Source organism: Chelon labrosus (assembly GCF_963514085.1).
Source record: "Chelon labrosus genome assembly, chromosome: 16".
Taxonomy (NCBI): domain Eukaryota; kingdom Metazoa; phylum Chordata; class Actinopteri; order Mugiliformes; family Mugilidae; genus Chelon; species Chelon labrosus.
Genome location: NC_140349.1, coordinates 4,630,220 through 4,643,914, shown reverse-complemented (window position 1 = coordinate 4,643,914; position 13,695 = coordinate 4,630,220). Strand labels below are relative to the sequence as shown.

The window sequence follows — 13,695 nt, the reverse complement described above, 5'->3', positions numbered from 1 at the left end:
TGAAGATGGTCATGATATGTGTCCTTCGTGCCTTGGCCTTGAACACCTGAGGGAGGGGCTTTCGGAGGATCCATGCATGAACTGTAGCTTCATGCCCCGGGCAGTGCGGGTTGCCAGACTGGCTGAGGCTGAACACCTGCTGGGCCATGTTCCGGGGCCGGACCAGTTGACTCCAGCCCAGCGAATGCCAACTCAGCCTAGGCGACCTAGACGGCGGGCTGAGACCGTGGGTGCCTCCTCCGGGAGGGGGGCCAAGGAGTCTAAACTGGCCTCCAAGGTGGACCAGCTGACTGAGGAGTTGAACCAGGTGAAGTCCCTCTTCCTAGCCATCCAGTCTGGGACTGGTGCAGGGGAGGTTGGTGCTCCTGCTCCTCCTGCGGCCGTGTTCGATCCAGAGGATGATGTGCTCTCCGTGGCGGCATCAGCCACTGAGTTCGCTGACTGTGGGGCGGACGTGGTTCCCCAGGACATTACCTCCAAGCATGGCTCTGGGGAGAGCTCCCGCTCCTCAACCCACAGTTGTGCTGCTGGGTCTGAGGATAGCTCTATGGGTGCCATCATTCGTATGGCCCTGGCCCGCCTGCAGCTGGATGTTCCACAAGCTCAGCCGGCTCCTGCCAGTGCTTTTTTCAGGCGGGGCCCAGTCCCTGCCACCTTTACTGTGCCTCCGTCAGACGAATACCTGAGGGAGCTGCACGCATGCTGGAGGGATACTAGAGTCCTCTCTCATGCAACATCTGATGGCCGGACCCTGGCTGCCATGCAGGACGCAGCCAAGTTTGGCTTGGCCCGCATGCCAGCGGTTGAACCGACTATAGCGGCTCTCATCGTTTCGCCTGATGAGGCTCTGAGGCCAGATGCTAGGTGTCCTCGCCCCCAGTGTCGGGTTACAGATGATCTGCTCTCTAAAGCTTATGACGCAGCGGCACGCATGGGACGCATCGGCAATTCCCTGTCGCATCTGATGCTGGCTCTTTCTGCATCCCTGCAGGATGCTACGCTGGACGCGTCTGTCCACAGTTTCAGTGACGCGTCTCTGCAGGCTTTTGCTCTGATGTCCAGAGAACTGGGGCGCTTGATGTCCACTCTCGTCCAGGCTCGCCGCCAGGTGTGGCTGGCACAGTCGCCTCTCACTGAGACGTGCCGGAGAACCCTCCGCAGTGTCCCAGTGGAACCCGGTGAGATTTTCGGGTCGGCTGCTCTAGAGGCGCTTGAGCGCACAGTCCAGGCCAGACAGACTCGACAGCAGCTCTCTGGGCTTCACAGGAGTATGCCTCCTCCCGGCAGGCCGGGGGGTTCTTCAGCTGCCCCCCAGCGACGCTCTCAGCCACAGGCTTTCCCCAGTGGCCACCTTAGGTCTCAGCGACCGGCTCAACAGCCTGTTCAACGAGGGGCTCAGGGCTTTCGAGCCCCTGAACGACTGCCCTCTAGACAACCTCAGGCTTTCGATGCAGCCCGTCGTCCCCCCAGGGCCTCTAGAGGCCGGGGGACCAGGCGCTGAGAGCCTGGGGCCGGTCGTCGGCTGTTTTTCCCAGCAGCAGCTCAGCCACTGGGCTGCTTCCACCACGGACCCGTGGGTGATTTCCACCTTAACCCACGGGTACAAACTTCAGTTCCGACGCCGGCCCCCAGCCTTCGGCCGGGTCAAGATGACCATCATACACGACCCGGCAAAAGCCCATGCCCTCAACCAGGAGTTGTCCGCCCTCCTGGACAAGGGTGCCATCGAACCGGTAGACCCCCTGTCATCACCCGGGGGGTTCTATTCGACTTACTTTCTTGTCGAAAAGAAAGACGGCGGACTCCGCCCTGTCCTCGACTTGAGGGGACTCAACAGGTTCCTCAAGGTCTTGCGGTTTCACATGCTCAGCACTGCAGAGGTCCTGTGTACCGTTGCCAGAGGGGAGTGGTTTACTTCGGTAGACCTGAAGGATGCGTACTTTCATGTCCCCATAGCACCACACCACAGACATTTTCTGCGGTTTGCCTTCCAGGGCCGCCATTTTCAGTTCAGGGTGCTCCCGTTCGGCCTCTCCCTTTCTCCACGGGTGTTCACCAGGTGTGTGGCGGCAGCCCTCTCACCCCTGCAGTCGCGGGGCATGAAGATTCTGCCGTATCTGGACGACTGGCTGATTTGCGCGCCATCCCGGTCTCAAGTGACCCGGGACACGGCGATTCTCCTCTCACATGTGACCCAGCTCGGTCTCAGAGTGAATTTTCTGAAGAGCTGCCTGGTCCCCTCACAGAGTACACTCTTTCTGGGGATGACTCTGGATGCCGTTGCCATGAAGGCCTGTCCATCTCCCCGGCGCGTGGACGACATCATCCGCCTCCTTCTCCTCTTTCGGGAGGGCCGCTGTTTGCGCTATGTCCTGTATTTGCGCCTCTTAGGCAAGCTGACGGCTGCTGCCACTGTGGTCCCCTTAGGGTTGCTGTCGCTGCGTCCCCTTCAGAGGTGGCTGAACAGCTTTCACTTGGACGCCAAGTGGCACCGGCACAGGAAACTCAAGGTGTCACGGCGTTGCCTCCTTGCTCTGGCTCCATGGAGGGAGAGGTCATTTCTCCTTCGGGGCATGCCCATGGGCTCTATTGCATCCCGTCGGGAGACTGTCACAACGGACGCCTCCCTCTCAGGGTGGGGTGCTGTGTGGCAGAACCGGACAGCTCGCGGGCTGTGGCCTGCACGGGACCGCTCGGAGCACATCAACGTGCTGGAGCTTCGGGCAGTGCACATGGCACTGCAGTCTTTTCTTCCGTTCCTGAGAGCGAGGCATGTGCTAGTACGGACGGACAATGTCTCAGCCGTCTCTCACATAAACCACCAGGGGGGAACCAGGTCAGCACGGCTGTTGCAGGTGACCCGGGACCTCCTGTTGTGGGCGGCTCCCCACCTAGCCAGCATGAGGGCGATGTACTTGCCGGGAGAACGGAACCGGACCGCAGACTTCCTATCCCGTGGCAAGCCTCCACCGGGGGAGTGGCGGCTTCATCCCGAGGTGGTGCTCAACATCTGGGACGTTTTTGGCAGGGCAGAGGTGGACCTCTTTGCCACAGAGGAGTCGACCCATTGCCCCCTCTGGTTCTCCTTGACAGGGGAGACCAGCCCTCTGGGCCAGGATGCTCTCGCCCACGATTGGCCGGAGAGTCTTCTCTATGCCTTTCCACCAATCCCTCTGATTCCTCAAGTACTGCAGAGGGTCCTCCAGCAGGGCCACAAGCTGCTGTTGGTAGCCCCCTTCTGGCCGGGGAGGACATGGTTTCCTCTGCTGCACAGGCTCTGCCGCAGCTCACCCTGGCGTCTCCCCGACAGGATGGATCTCCTGTCTCAGTTAGGGGGCCGGATTTGGCATCCCGACCCTCAGCGCCTGCAGCTTTGGGTTTGGCCACTGCAGGGCCCGACCCGCTGCTGACAGGGTGTTCGGACACTGTCCAACATATCATACTGAATGCTAGGGCGCCTTCTACCCGGTTGCAGTATGAGAACAGGTGGCGGCTGTTTTCTGTATGGTGTTCGAGCAGGGGTGAGGACCCCGTGCACTGTACAATTCCGAAAATTCTGGAGTTTTTACAGTCACTTTTGGATGGCGGACGGTCCCCGGCTACTCTGAGGGTATACGTGGCAGCCATTTCCTCTCAAATCAAATCAAATCAAATCAAAATTTATTTATATTGCACTTTTCATGCCTTTTAAAAGCAACACAAAGTGCCTCACAGAGGCTAAAAACAGCAAAAACAGAACAAAAAATCGAACCCTCCCACCCCCATCTCGACATGCCCGGGTTGATGGCAACACCGTGGGGGGCCAAAGACTCGTGTCACTTTTTCTAAAGGGAGCCTTGAGGTTAAGACCCCCACAGGCACAGAGAGCTCCAGCATGGGATCTGCCCCTGGTGCTGGACGCTTTGTGTCTGCCTCCTTTTGAGCCCCTGGCGCAGGCAGAGCTGAAGTGGGTGTCTGCTAAGACTGCTTTTCTCCTCGCCATCACTTCAGCGAAGCGTGTTGGGGAGCTACATGCTCTCTCTGTGAGTGATTCATGTCTGAGATGGAACTCAGATGGCTCGGGGGTCACTCTGTGGCCGAATACGGCTTTTCTTCCCAAGGTTCTGTCATCGTCGAACCTTAACCGACCTATCCACCTGGCACAGTTTATTCCCCCTGCAGGGGAGGACGGGTTAGGACTGTTGTGCCCTGTGCGGGCTCTGAGAGTCTATGTATCTTTGACCGCAAGCATGAGACGGTCAGAACAGCTGTTCCTTTGTCATGGTGGTCCTAGGAAAGGCTGCGCTCTCTCCAAACAGCGATTGTCGCACTGGGTTGTGGATGTCATTACCCAGGCATATAGACACAGTGGTCGCCCCCCGCCATCTGGGGTGAGGTGCCACTCTACTAGGGCTGTCTCTACATCATGGGCGGCTCTGAGAGGCGTGCCCCTGCAGGACATCTGTGATGCAGCATCGTGGGCATCACCAACTACCTTCTCCAGATTCTATCGGGTGAATGTGGCCACTCCCCATCCGCTGGGTGTGGCCCTGTTGCCCACCTCTACTGCCTCCTCTCATTGAGGTATGTATTGGCATTCCTCGTGACTTTGTCGTTATGGGTCATCCAGTGCTGAAGCACCGCCTCTGGCGGTCAGTAAGGATGAAATAGAACGAGAGTTACGTATGTAACTACGGTTCTATGAATCCTGGATGACCGCCAGAGCGTTCTGTCACTCAGAATCCTTGTGGTTTCGCGAGAAGATTCTGCAGGAACAGATCCTCTGATGTCACCGGAAGATATAGGTTAGCCGGTGTCATCGGGGGTCACAGGTGACTCTGTTGGTATAAACACTCGACCTGCGCATGCGCGAGATGGAGACATTCAGTGCTGAAGCACCGCCTCTGGCGGTCATCCAGGATTCATAGAACCGTAGTTACATACGTAACTCTCGCTTTAAAGACTCAAATCTCAAATATAACAAGAATCTGTTAATAAGAGTAAAACTTTTCCTCTTTCATTCCTAATATATAATTCCACATTGCACATATTCTTGGTCACAGTTCTTCAGTTTGTACCCAAACTATTTTTTATTTGGTTTATTTTAATAGATGTACCTCAGAGATCCAGCATCGGTCAGACTCTTGCGAGTGCCTGTGACTAAAACGTGGCCGACACAGAGTTGTAGAGCGGTGGTATGCTTGTGTGTAAACGTTGCTCACCTCTGCACGGATCATTCTTCACCAGAAACTCGTCCAGAGCCATCCAGCCTCCGCCGACTCTCACCATCACCGTGCTGCGCAGAATCCTGACCAGACGCAGCTGCTGAGAGTCGCCGAACTAAAGGTGGGTAAAAAAGAAGAAGAGAAGAAGAAGGAGCGGCGAGGAGCAGCGGAGAAGGCAGGAGGAGAAAGTCAGTGAGTTTCAAATGATTCCCAACCGTCGTACCGACATCTGAACATCTCATCTACTCCATGCATCGACAGGAAAACCATGCATTGACTCAAAAGATTCTCAGCCCAGTTCACCCAGCAGCTCAAATATAAAGCATCATCAGAAATCACTTCAAAGATTATAGAAACGTTTTTGGTTTTTTTTTCCCCAGCAAAGCAGATCTCCAAGCGATACCAGATCTCTCTCCAAGCGGCTTGATTTGCTTCCCAGCTTCAGTCCAAAGCAGACTATACATCACCTAACCACTAATTACCACCTCAGCCATGTCAACGCCGCCTGCGTCGCATTGTGCAATTTGTCACTCTCAACACCAAACAAATCACGGCAGGAACTCAAGCGGACGGTGAAACCTGCTTACACGTTGCAAAGCCACGAAGGAGTGCTGCTTCTTTTTTTAACCTTAATACACAATCGTGGCATGAAAACAAGTTGTTTTTTTTTTTTTTAGGAGCGAGTTGCAGCAGAAGTCCGTGTACTCCTTTGTCGGCGAACGAGGAAGCAGGTTTCACTCGTCCGCTGTTCACAGCATCGGGTGTCACTTTACCTGGTTTCCGAGGAAGAACTACAATAAATCCAGTAGACACGGAGCGGAGGAAGACAAGGAGAAAGAAACAGAGCGAGAGTGAAACAACATGTACCGACATCTGAGGCTTGTCACCGTTTATTTGTGTACTTCTGTTACTTTGAGCTCAGAGTTAGAGGTGGAAGCGAGGAGGTGCAGGGGACGTGAAGTGGTGTGAATCAGCTGACGATGGAGGACAAAAAAAAAAAAGCAGCCAGACACAAACACGAGCAAAGAGACAAGAGACAGGGACAGACAGACCACTGCTGTGATTATTAGTATCCTCAGTGTCCTGCAGTCTGACACTGGAGGTCATTACCCAGAGGATAATGACGGAGTGGACACACAGACTGTAGCAGTGACGGCCGATCCAGTAAATGCTGCTGAAAACTGTGAAAACTGAGGTTATGTCTGCTGTAAAAACGCTGCTGAGATACACACACATGCTAGTTAGTGAAGGCTACTAGATTCAGATTCCTATAAAATCTGAATCTTTCCGTTTGTTAAATTTAGTCTCATCACGATCAGACACTAAGATCCCGTTTAGACCAGACCTGGTATTACAGACGCCTCCTGAGTGAATCAGATCACATGTGACCAGCTTAAAGATCCGGTGTGAACACATTCAAGAGGCATTTGAGATCTGATTCAGCTTGTGACCTCATTCCTTTAGCAGAGCGAACACAATATGTTTGTGTCTTCCTCTGGTATTAGCAGAGTTTTGACTCATTCATTCAGAAAAAGACACTTAAAGGCTTTTTTGATGGGTCAAGCCATGCTGGTGTTAGATCCAAACAAATTTAATTATTTAATATGAGTATGCTGTGAGTAATTTCCTTATAAAAACATTATGGGGGACGTGGTTAATTAATGTAATCATGCTGATTTAACATAACTACAAGAAGTTTCTTCTGTCGCTGCTGCAGACGGCGCACTGGTGAAATTATGCTGCCTAAACTTTCACAGTTTGACTTGTAATCTCAGATTTGTGTCATGACAAGATAAATAAATTTTAGTTTCCAGCCTATTATGTTCCAAAATACGTACAACAAATGGCGCTGTTCGTGGTTCTGAAACAGCAGTAAGGAGCACAATATTCGACTGCTTCCCACACGTTATTTATAGACAAAGCACAGAACTCAGATCACAATTGGTCACTTGAGGCGCATTTTAATTCCAAGTCTGAACAGGACCTAAGAGATGTGGTGATTTTGCGATGTCCAACGATTTATCATTCTTATTTATCTTTTGTGAGGTTCAGGAATGTAAACGACTGCTAATTTAAGCATCCAGACTCCAATTTGCTTTTTTAGCCTTCAAACTAAAAGCCCAGTGTGTATCTGTGCCGTCATATTTACAGGGTTATATTAATAATAATAATAATGATAATAAATAAGTTTGAGCGGTGGCAAATAAGGCAATCCTGGAGCGCTGTGAGGTGTTAAAAACATGTTACATATCGATGTTATCGGGACATTTATAAATACACCATGAGACCATGATGTGAGATGGACACGCATGAAAGAAAATGCTGTGAAGTTATGAAGGTTATGAAGGTTAATGAAGTGCAGATGCAGACAGGCATGAATAATAATAATATTAATAATAAAAATACAATTTCTATTAATCAGAACAATGTCAAACTGTATTTACAAGTAATCCTGGTTTGTTTGCATTAATTAATTCTACGTGAAGCAGCATACATTTGTGGCTAAAATGCTTTGAATAAACTTTTTTTTTTATATATAACTGTATTTTAAACATATACGTCTATAAATAAACAGATAAACAGAAGCTGAGCTGAACTTACCCGGTATTTGTTCTCTCCTATCTGCTCCACCTGGAACCTCTTGGCACATTTACACTGCGCCACCTGCCGAGTCACCTGCAAAGCCACAGACAAAGACGTCAATAAAAGCCAACTCTGCTGTGTTTTATTATTTGTTTGTGTGTGTTTTTTTTTTATTTCTTACCTCGTCCTCTATCTTATCAGCATCCGTGGTCGGTCTGTATGCGTCCTTGTTTGGATGCAGAGCAGCAACAAACTCGTAGTAGTCGATGTAACCGTCTCCGTCTCGGTCAAAGATGTCCGCCACGGCCGTCATCTCCAGCTTACTGGTCGGGAATTCTGCACAGAGGCACAATGGGACATCACGCGTTATTTAATGGCAAACGAAATCAGCCAAACTGAAAAACAACCAAGCGTCCTACTGGAAGCCAAGATGCCGTCGATGAACTCCTGCCGCGTGATCTTTCCGTCTTGATCCTTGTCGATGCGTCTGAAGAAATCCATGACGCGAGACTTCTTGTGGTTCATCCAGCGCATGTACTTCTTCCTCCACACGTCAAAGTCAAAGTTGGCGAACTCTTTGAGCTGAGGACGGATAGCATGTTTAGTTTGGTCGTGTAAAACCGTACAGAGAACACACAGAAGCAGAGACTAATCAAGCTTTAATATAATGTGAGTATATTATATGACGGCTACCTCCTCCAGCCTGTCCAGAGCATCGTTGAGTTTGCGCTGCCGGTCCAGAGCCAGCAGCCACACTTGCTGCCACCTGGCACAGAGCTGGTTGAGTCGTGGGTTTCCTCCAGGGACCTGCATGGCTGCTTGTTGCTGCTGCTGCTGCTGCTGTTGCTGCTGGTGTTTGCCTGCAGCCAACAGAGAGGTAAAAATGTAATAACTGTACATTTCTACAGGGATGTCCAGATCAAATTTTCTGCGCTGACTTCATTTTCCAGAGTAAAGTTCTTACACACTTTGGTTGTTTTTTGGATGCTTTTGACACTAGCCAACGGAGATGAATAAGTTTTGACGCTACAAGGACGTGGTTTAAGTTTATCGCAGACCTAAAATAAATAACTACAAAATAATGGGTTTTGTCTGACTGATATCCGGTCCGTCACCGATCCTGCATCGACCCAGATACCAATCAGGACATCACTACATTTCTAAGACATGCGTTCATGCTGTCGTGCAGCAGACGCTAATATTTGTCCACAGAGAGGTAAACACATACGAGCTCCTCTCCTCTCAGCCAGGCTGCTGGGAGGCTCGGCCGGTTTCCTCTTGTAGGTCTTTGTCACTTTGTCGACATCCGGCTGCTTCCTCGTCATCTCCTCCATAAACATCTGCCACGGAAAACAAAACAAAAACAAAACAACGACAGTGAGCCACTCGACTCTTAATGGATCCGTTTCCACCTGGAGACGCGTTCGCAACGCTAAACAAACACCGTCTGGAGGCCCACAAACAACTGACGGGACACCCACCTGGTGTTCCGTGATGAGTGTTTTGAGCTGCGGGATGTCCTGAGGAAGTGGCTCCGTGTCTCTCTGCACCAGTGTGGTCTCGCTCCACTGTAACCACGACAACAGCTCCTCCAGCAGGTTGGCGTTGTTGAGCACCTCGGTCAGCGCCGTCTCCAGCCGCTGCTCGTGCTGCTTGGCCCAAGTCAGCACCTGTAGAGTGAAGATTTTATATTTTTACAGATCAGTGTACTGCACTTTTCAAATTGGCAGATATTTTGAAAACTAGGTAAATTACAGATGTATTTAAATTCAATTAAATAAGATGTTTTGCTTGGTTGGTGCAAGCAGCCCTCCTCACCTCCTCGAAGCGCGCCCTGATGATGGTGATCCAGTGTTTGATGGTGGTGATGGAGTCGGGGTGACACACCGTCAGGATGCCCTCTCCCATGCCGGCAGCCTTGTTCACGTCGGCCCTCTTCTCCTCCACCGTGCCCATGAAGTCTCGATGCGTGTGCAGCAGCGCCTGCAGAGTCTCCGCCTCTTCGGGGAGGACGCCGCGGAAACGAAGCGTCTGCTCGGCCTCCGACAGCCACTCCAGCAGCACCTGCACCGCCGTCCGAAACTCCTCCGCCTGAAGGAAGTTGAGGAAACAAGTAGAGGAAAGGGGTTTAACAGTGACCTGTGAATTATCTGAGATTGGATCTGCAGTAAAAGAAGTTTTAAATGAAACTGTAGCTTCCTGTCTGACCTGTTTGAGGGCCTGCTGGAGGCGGGTCTGCTTGGTGACCGACAGAGCGCACACCGTATCCCAGCGGTTGCTGAGCTCCTGGAGCTGAACTTTGACCCACGCCGTGTCGTCGCGGCCGGTCTCCATCAGATCCCGAGCCGAGCGCTTCAGAGCCTGAACGCTGCCGGTTCTCTTACCCAGTTCTTTTTGGAAAGCCTGTAAGTACAGAGAGTGTTATAAACGACCACGCAACAGGTGTAAAGAGACGTTATTATTAATATTATACTTGTTTATCACACCTTATGTGAGTCCATGAGGTTGGACACCAGATCCAGGTCTCCATGGACGGGCTGGTCTTCAGCGAGCTGAGGCTCCACTCGGTACAGCCAGTCAACCAAAGCCTGAAGAGCCTCGGCAAACTGGCCTGAGAACAGCAGAGCCTCCTCCAGCTTGTGTTGTCTGGAGTAAGAAGAAGAAACAACAGCTGTTACTTATCACGTTTTGTATTTCACGACGATTCCAAACTCAATAAACCAGTTTCAGTCCTCTTTACCTCTCCACGCTCTTGCCACAGACGGTGTCCCACTTGTCGCGGACTTCCCCTACAAGGTGATCCAGTTTCTGGGTGTCCGCCGGCAGCTGAGCTTTGTCCCTCATGGCCTTCCCGGACCTCACCGTGGTGTCGTACATAGGCTGCTTCGATCCCAGCGCTTTCTGAAACTCCTGCACGGGCGGAAGAACAGAAAGATTTGTAGAGGGGAACACCAGCGAGATGCTGAAATGAAGACGTTTGTTGTTTGACGATGCATCTCTCTCTTAAAGCCTCTGGTACCTTGTGCTTGGTCAGTTGTATTTTGATCTTGTCTGGCTCGTTGGAGATCTCCAGCTCTGAGTCCAGTCTCTTCTCGGCTTCTTCTAGCCAGTCTGTCAGCTTCCTCCAGGCCTCGTGGAACTAGAGGAAGAGTTGAAGGGATGAAAAAGTGTTTTTAAAATGACCAATTACCAATGATCCCCGTCATGTTGTCAGTACATCCCTCATCCCTCTACCTGTTTGGCTCGTTTGCGCGCCTCGTCGAGGTGACGGCCGCGGTCCAGTGATCTCTGGACCAGCTTGTCCCAGCGGGCCTGGACGCTGAGCAGCAGGTTCTTGATGAGAACCACGTCCTGCTTCAGGCTGGCGAAGCGAAGCTGAGAGCCGGCCTTCTCCAGGGCCAGGACCTGCTCCCTGTGGGTGTTCACCTCGTTCACAAACACCTGCACAGACACGGAGGAGAGTGGAAAGACGAGTTAGGAGAAGCGGAGGAGAAAAGAAAGAGAGGTAACAATGGCTGTTTATAATTTTGTACCTTGTGCTCATCGATCTGGAAGAGGACAGTGTCCAGCATGAGGCTGGGGGGTTGAGCCATGTTCAGGGTTTGTTCAGCCTGGGTCAGCCAGTTGATGGTGTCCTGCAGCGAAGTCTGGAAGCCCGTCGCCAAGGAAACTGCCTCTTCCAGCTTTGCCTAAAAAGTCCAAGTGTTGAAACTTAACCACAAACCTTTTCGAGAACATCTACAAAACAACACAGACAGGTTCGGCCGCGTGCTCTTACCCTGCGGTCGTCCATCTTGGTGTTGAGGCTGACCCACTTGTTCTGCAGCATGGCCAGGTTCTGTTGGGTCTGGGTGGTGCCAGGTCCTGCTTCCTCTCCTCCGCGGGCCAGCAGCATGGACTCTCCCTGATCCAGCAGGTGGTGGTACTGTTCGCCTCGCTGAGTCAGCTGAGCCTGAAGCTCCTGCAGACACAAAACACGATCAGGGTAAGAGGTGAGGGCCGTCGCGTCTGACTTGTTTAGAACAATGGACGCGACTAAAGTTTCCTAGCTACCATCTGCCAGGTGTCTCTCTGCGTAAATGTGAGTCAGGACTTCGTGCATCTGCTCAAAACTTGTTGTTATAATAGTTTTACGCTCGTAAAGCTGTTCCAGAAATGTTTAAAGTTGACAAATCTGCTACTGAAGTAAGATTTGTGGTGAAAAGTCATTCCACAGATGTAATAAAAAAGTTCCCACCATGCAATCTGGACACTATGCCAGTGTCTTTGCACGGTGATGCTGCTATTTTACATGACGTAATACCAGAATCCCAATAAACCAAGCTAATATGTGCCCGTGTATTGAGTCATGCCGTGAGTATTTGGGCGTAATGGGAGTCTCCGTTACCATGTGCTGCTGGAGCTGCTCCCTGGCCGTCTCGGGGAGGCCACCTGTTGGTTTGGCGGCCGACAGCTGGCTCTCCGTCCTCCGCAGCCACTGGAGGAACTCCTCCAGCTCGCCGTGGAAACCTTCGGCCTAACGGAGCGAGAGCAGATGTAAATTAATCCCGACAGTTGCAGATAGAGAACACGTCGTGAAAATGTTACTGCTACTGCTTCAGCTGCGATCGTAAAACAGACTGACGCTGATGAGGCAAATCTAATCACTTGCAATGAAAGTATTAAACCCAAAGATGCAACAAAACTGTACGGCACCTGCTGCAGCGCGGCCTCCAGGAGCTTCTGGCGTTCCTGCGTCTTGAGCAACAAACTCTCCCAGCTCTGGTTGAGCTGCTCCAGCTGATCCCTCAGGTGGCTGGCCTCGTCTCCCGGAGAGGACTCCAGCAGCTCTGCGCCAGCGCCGTTCACCGTCTCCACCGTGGTGTGATGGGACAGCACATCGTTACGCAAAACCTGATTGACCACAAGGGGGGAGGAAGGGATTAAAGCAACCAGTTTAACACACCAGATGTTAAAAACATGACCTCATTGACATATTGTCTTGTAATGAACAGAGACGTACGTGGTGTTTGGCCAGCTCGATTTCGATGGCCTTGGGGTCCGAGCTGACGGGTCGCTGTGTGTCCAGAGTGGTGTGGGTGTGGTTCAGCCAGGCCTGCAGCTCAGAGAGGGCGTGCTGGAACTGACCCAGGGCCAAGAGGGCTCCCTCTAGCTTGTGCTACAATAGAACATAGACAGAAGTTATGGCTTCGAAATCAGGAACTGATCAGCATCTGTCCCAACACATTTACTTCTACAGAATGCTTTCAGGTACGCAGAACAGCTCCTAGATCAGTTTTTAATTCTTAGAAGTGATTTCTGTACCTGTCTCTGGGTGATTTTATCCCCCAGGTTCTCCCAGAGGTGTCGGAGTTCGGTCAGCGGCTCCTGGATCATGTCCCTGTCCGTCTGGTCGGACACTTTCTTTAACAGCAGCTCCCCCTGGTGGCAGAGCTTCTCCATGTCGATCTGCTGCTGGTAAACCTCCACCTTGTACTGCTGCTCAGAGTGAAGACGGAAACAAAAGTAAAAAGAAAAAAAGGGAAAGGAGAATGTTGTTAGCTCCCGTGTGTCATAAATCTTATATTTAAAAACATGTAAAAGAAGATCTGTCCCGCTAACCTTAAGTTCTTCAATCTGCTGTTTGACTGTTCCCAGATCAGTTCCCACCGTCGACATCTCACAGAGTTTGATCACTGCGTTGTCCAGGTAGTCAAACATAGACTGGAGAAGAGACCGAGACGTTAACCATCAACAGGATCACAGTTATGAAGTTAAAGAGATTGAACTCAACATACACCGATCAGGCGTAACATTATGACCAGCTTCCTGTATCCTGTGGTGTCTGGCAACAGAATGTTGTTAGTGGGGGGGCCTTTGAGGGGAGGGGCCTCTGTGGATCATCCTACAGATACTTGATCAGTTTGGG

The 13,695-nt window shown here is 51.4% G+C and overlaps 1 protein-coding gene across 10 annotated transcripts in view; it reads right to left on the bottom strand.

Moving 5' to 3' along the window:
- macf1a (microtubule actin crosslinking factor 1a) overlaps positions 1-13,695 on the bottom strand; it is a 203,567-nt gene that overhangs the window by 10,055 nt on the left and 179,817 nt on the right. For 8 of the 10 annotated variants that reach the window (XM_084563044.1, XM_084563040.1, XM_084563039.1 and 5 more), the window contains 21 exons: positions 13,389-13,490; positions 13,092-13,265; positions 12,790-12,945; positions 12,483-12,680; positions 12,175-12,303; positions 11,566-11,748; positions 11,321-11,476; positions 11,022-11,228; positions 10,807-10,926; positions 10,528-10,697; positions 10,274-10,433; positions 9,996-10,190; positions 9,606-9,878; positions 9,269-9,457; positions 9,016-9,127; positions 8,481-8,647; positions 8,207-8,369; positions 7,969-8,123; positions 7,806-7,880; positions 5,978-5,995; positions 5,202-5,319 (listed from right to left, as the gene is read on the bottom strand). In XM_084563044.1, the coding sequence (XP_084419170.1) occupies positions 5,202-5,319; positions 5,978-5,995; positions 7,806-7,880; positions 7,969-8,123; positions 8,207-8,369; positions 8,481-8,647; positions 9,016-9,127; positions 9,269-9,457; positions 9,606-9,878; positions 9,996-10,190; positions 10,274-10,433; positions 10,528-10,697; positions 10,807-10,926; positions 11,022-11,228; positions 11,321-11,476; positions 11,566-11,748; positions 12,175-12,303; positions 12,483-12,680; positions 12,790-12,945; positions 13,092-13,265; positions 13,389-13,490 (3,220 nt within the window). The remainder of the gene's footprint in view (positions 1-5,201; positions 5,320-5,977; positions 5,996-7,805; positions 7,881-7,968; positions 8,124-8,206; positions 8,370-8,480; positions 8,648-9,015; positions 9,128-9,268; positions 9,458-9,605; positions 9,879-9,995; positions 10,191-10,273; positions 10,434-10,527; positions 10,698-10,806; positions 10,927-11,021; positions 11,229-11,320; positions 11,477-11,565; positions 11,749-12,174; positions 12,304-12,482; positions 12,681-12,789; positions 12,946-13,091; positions 13,266-13,388; positions 13,491-13,695) is intronic. The other 2 variants (XM_084563038.1, XM_084563041.1) reach the window with 1 other exon arrangement.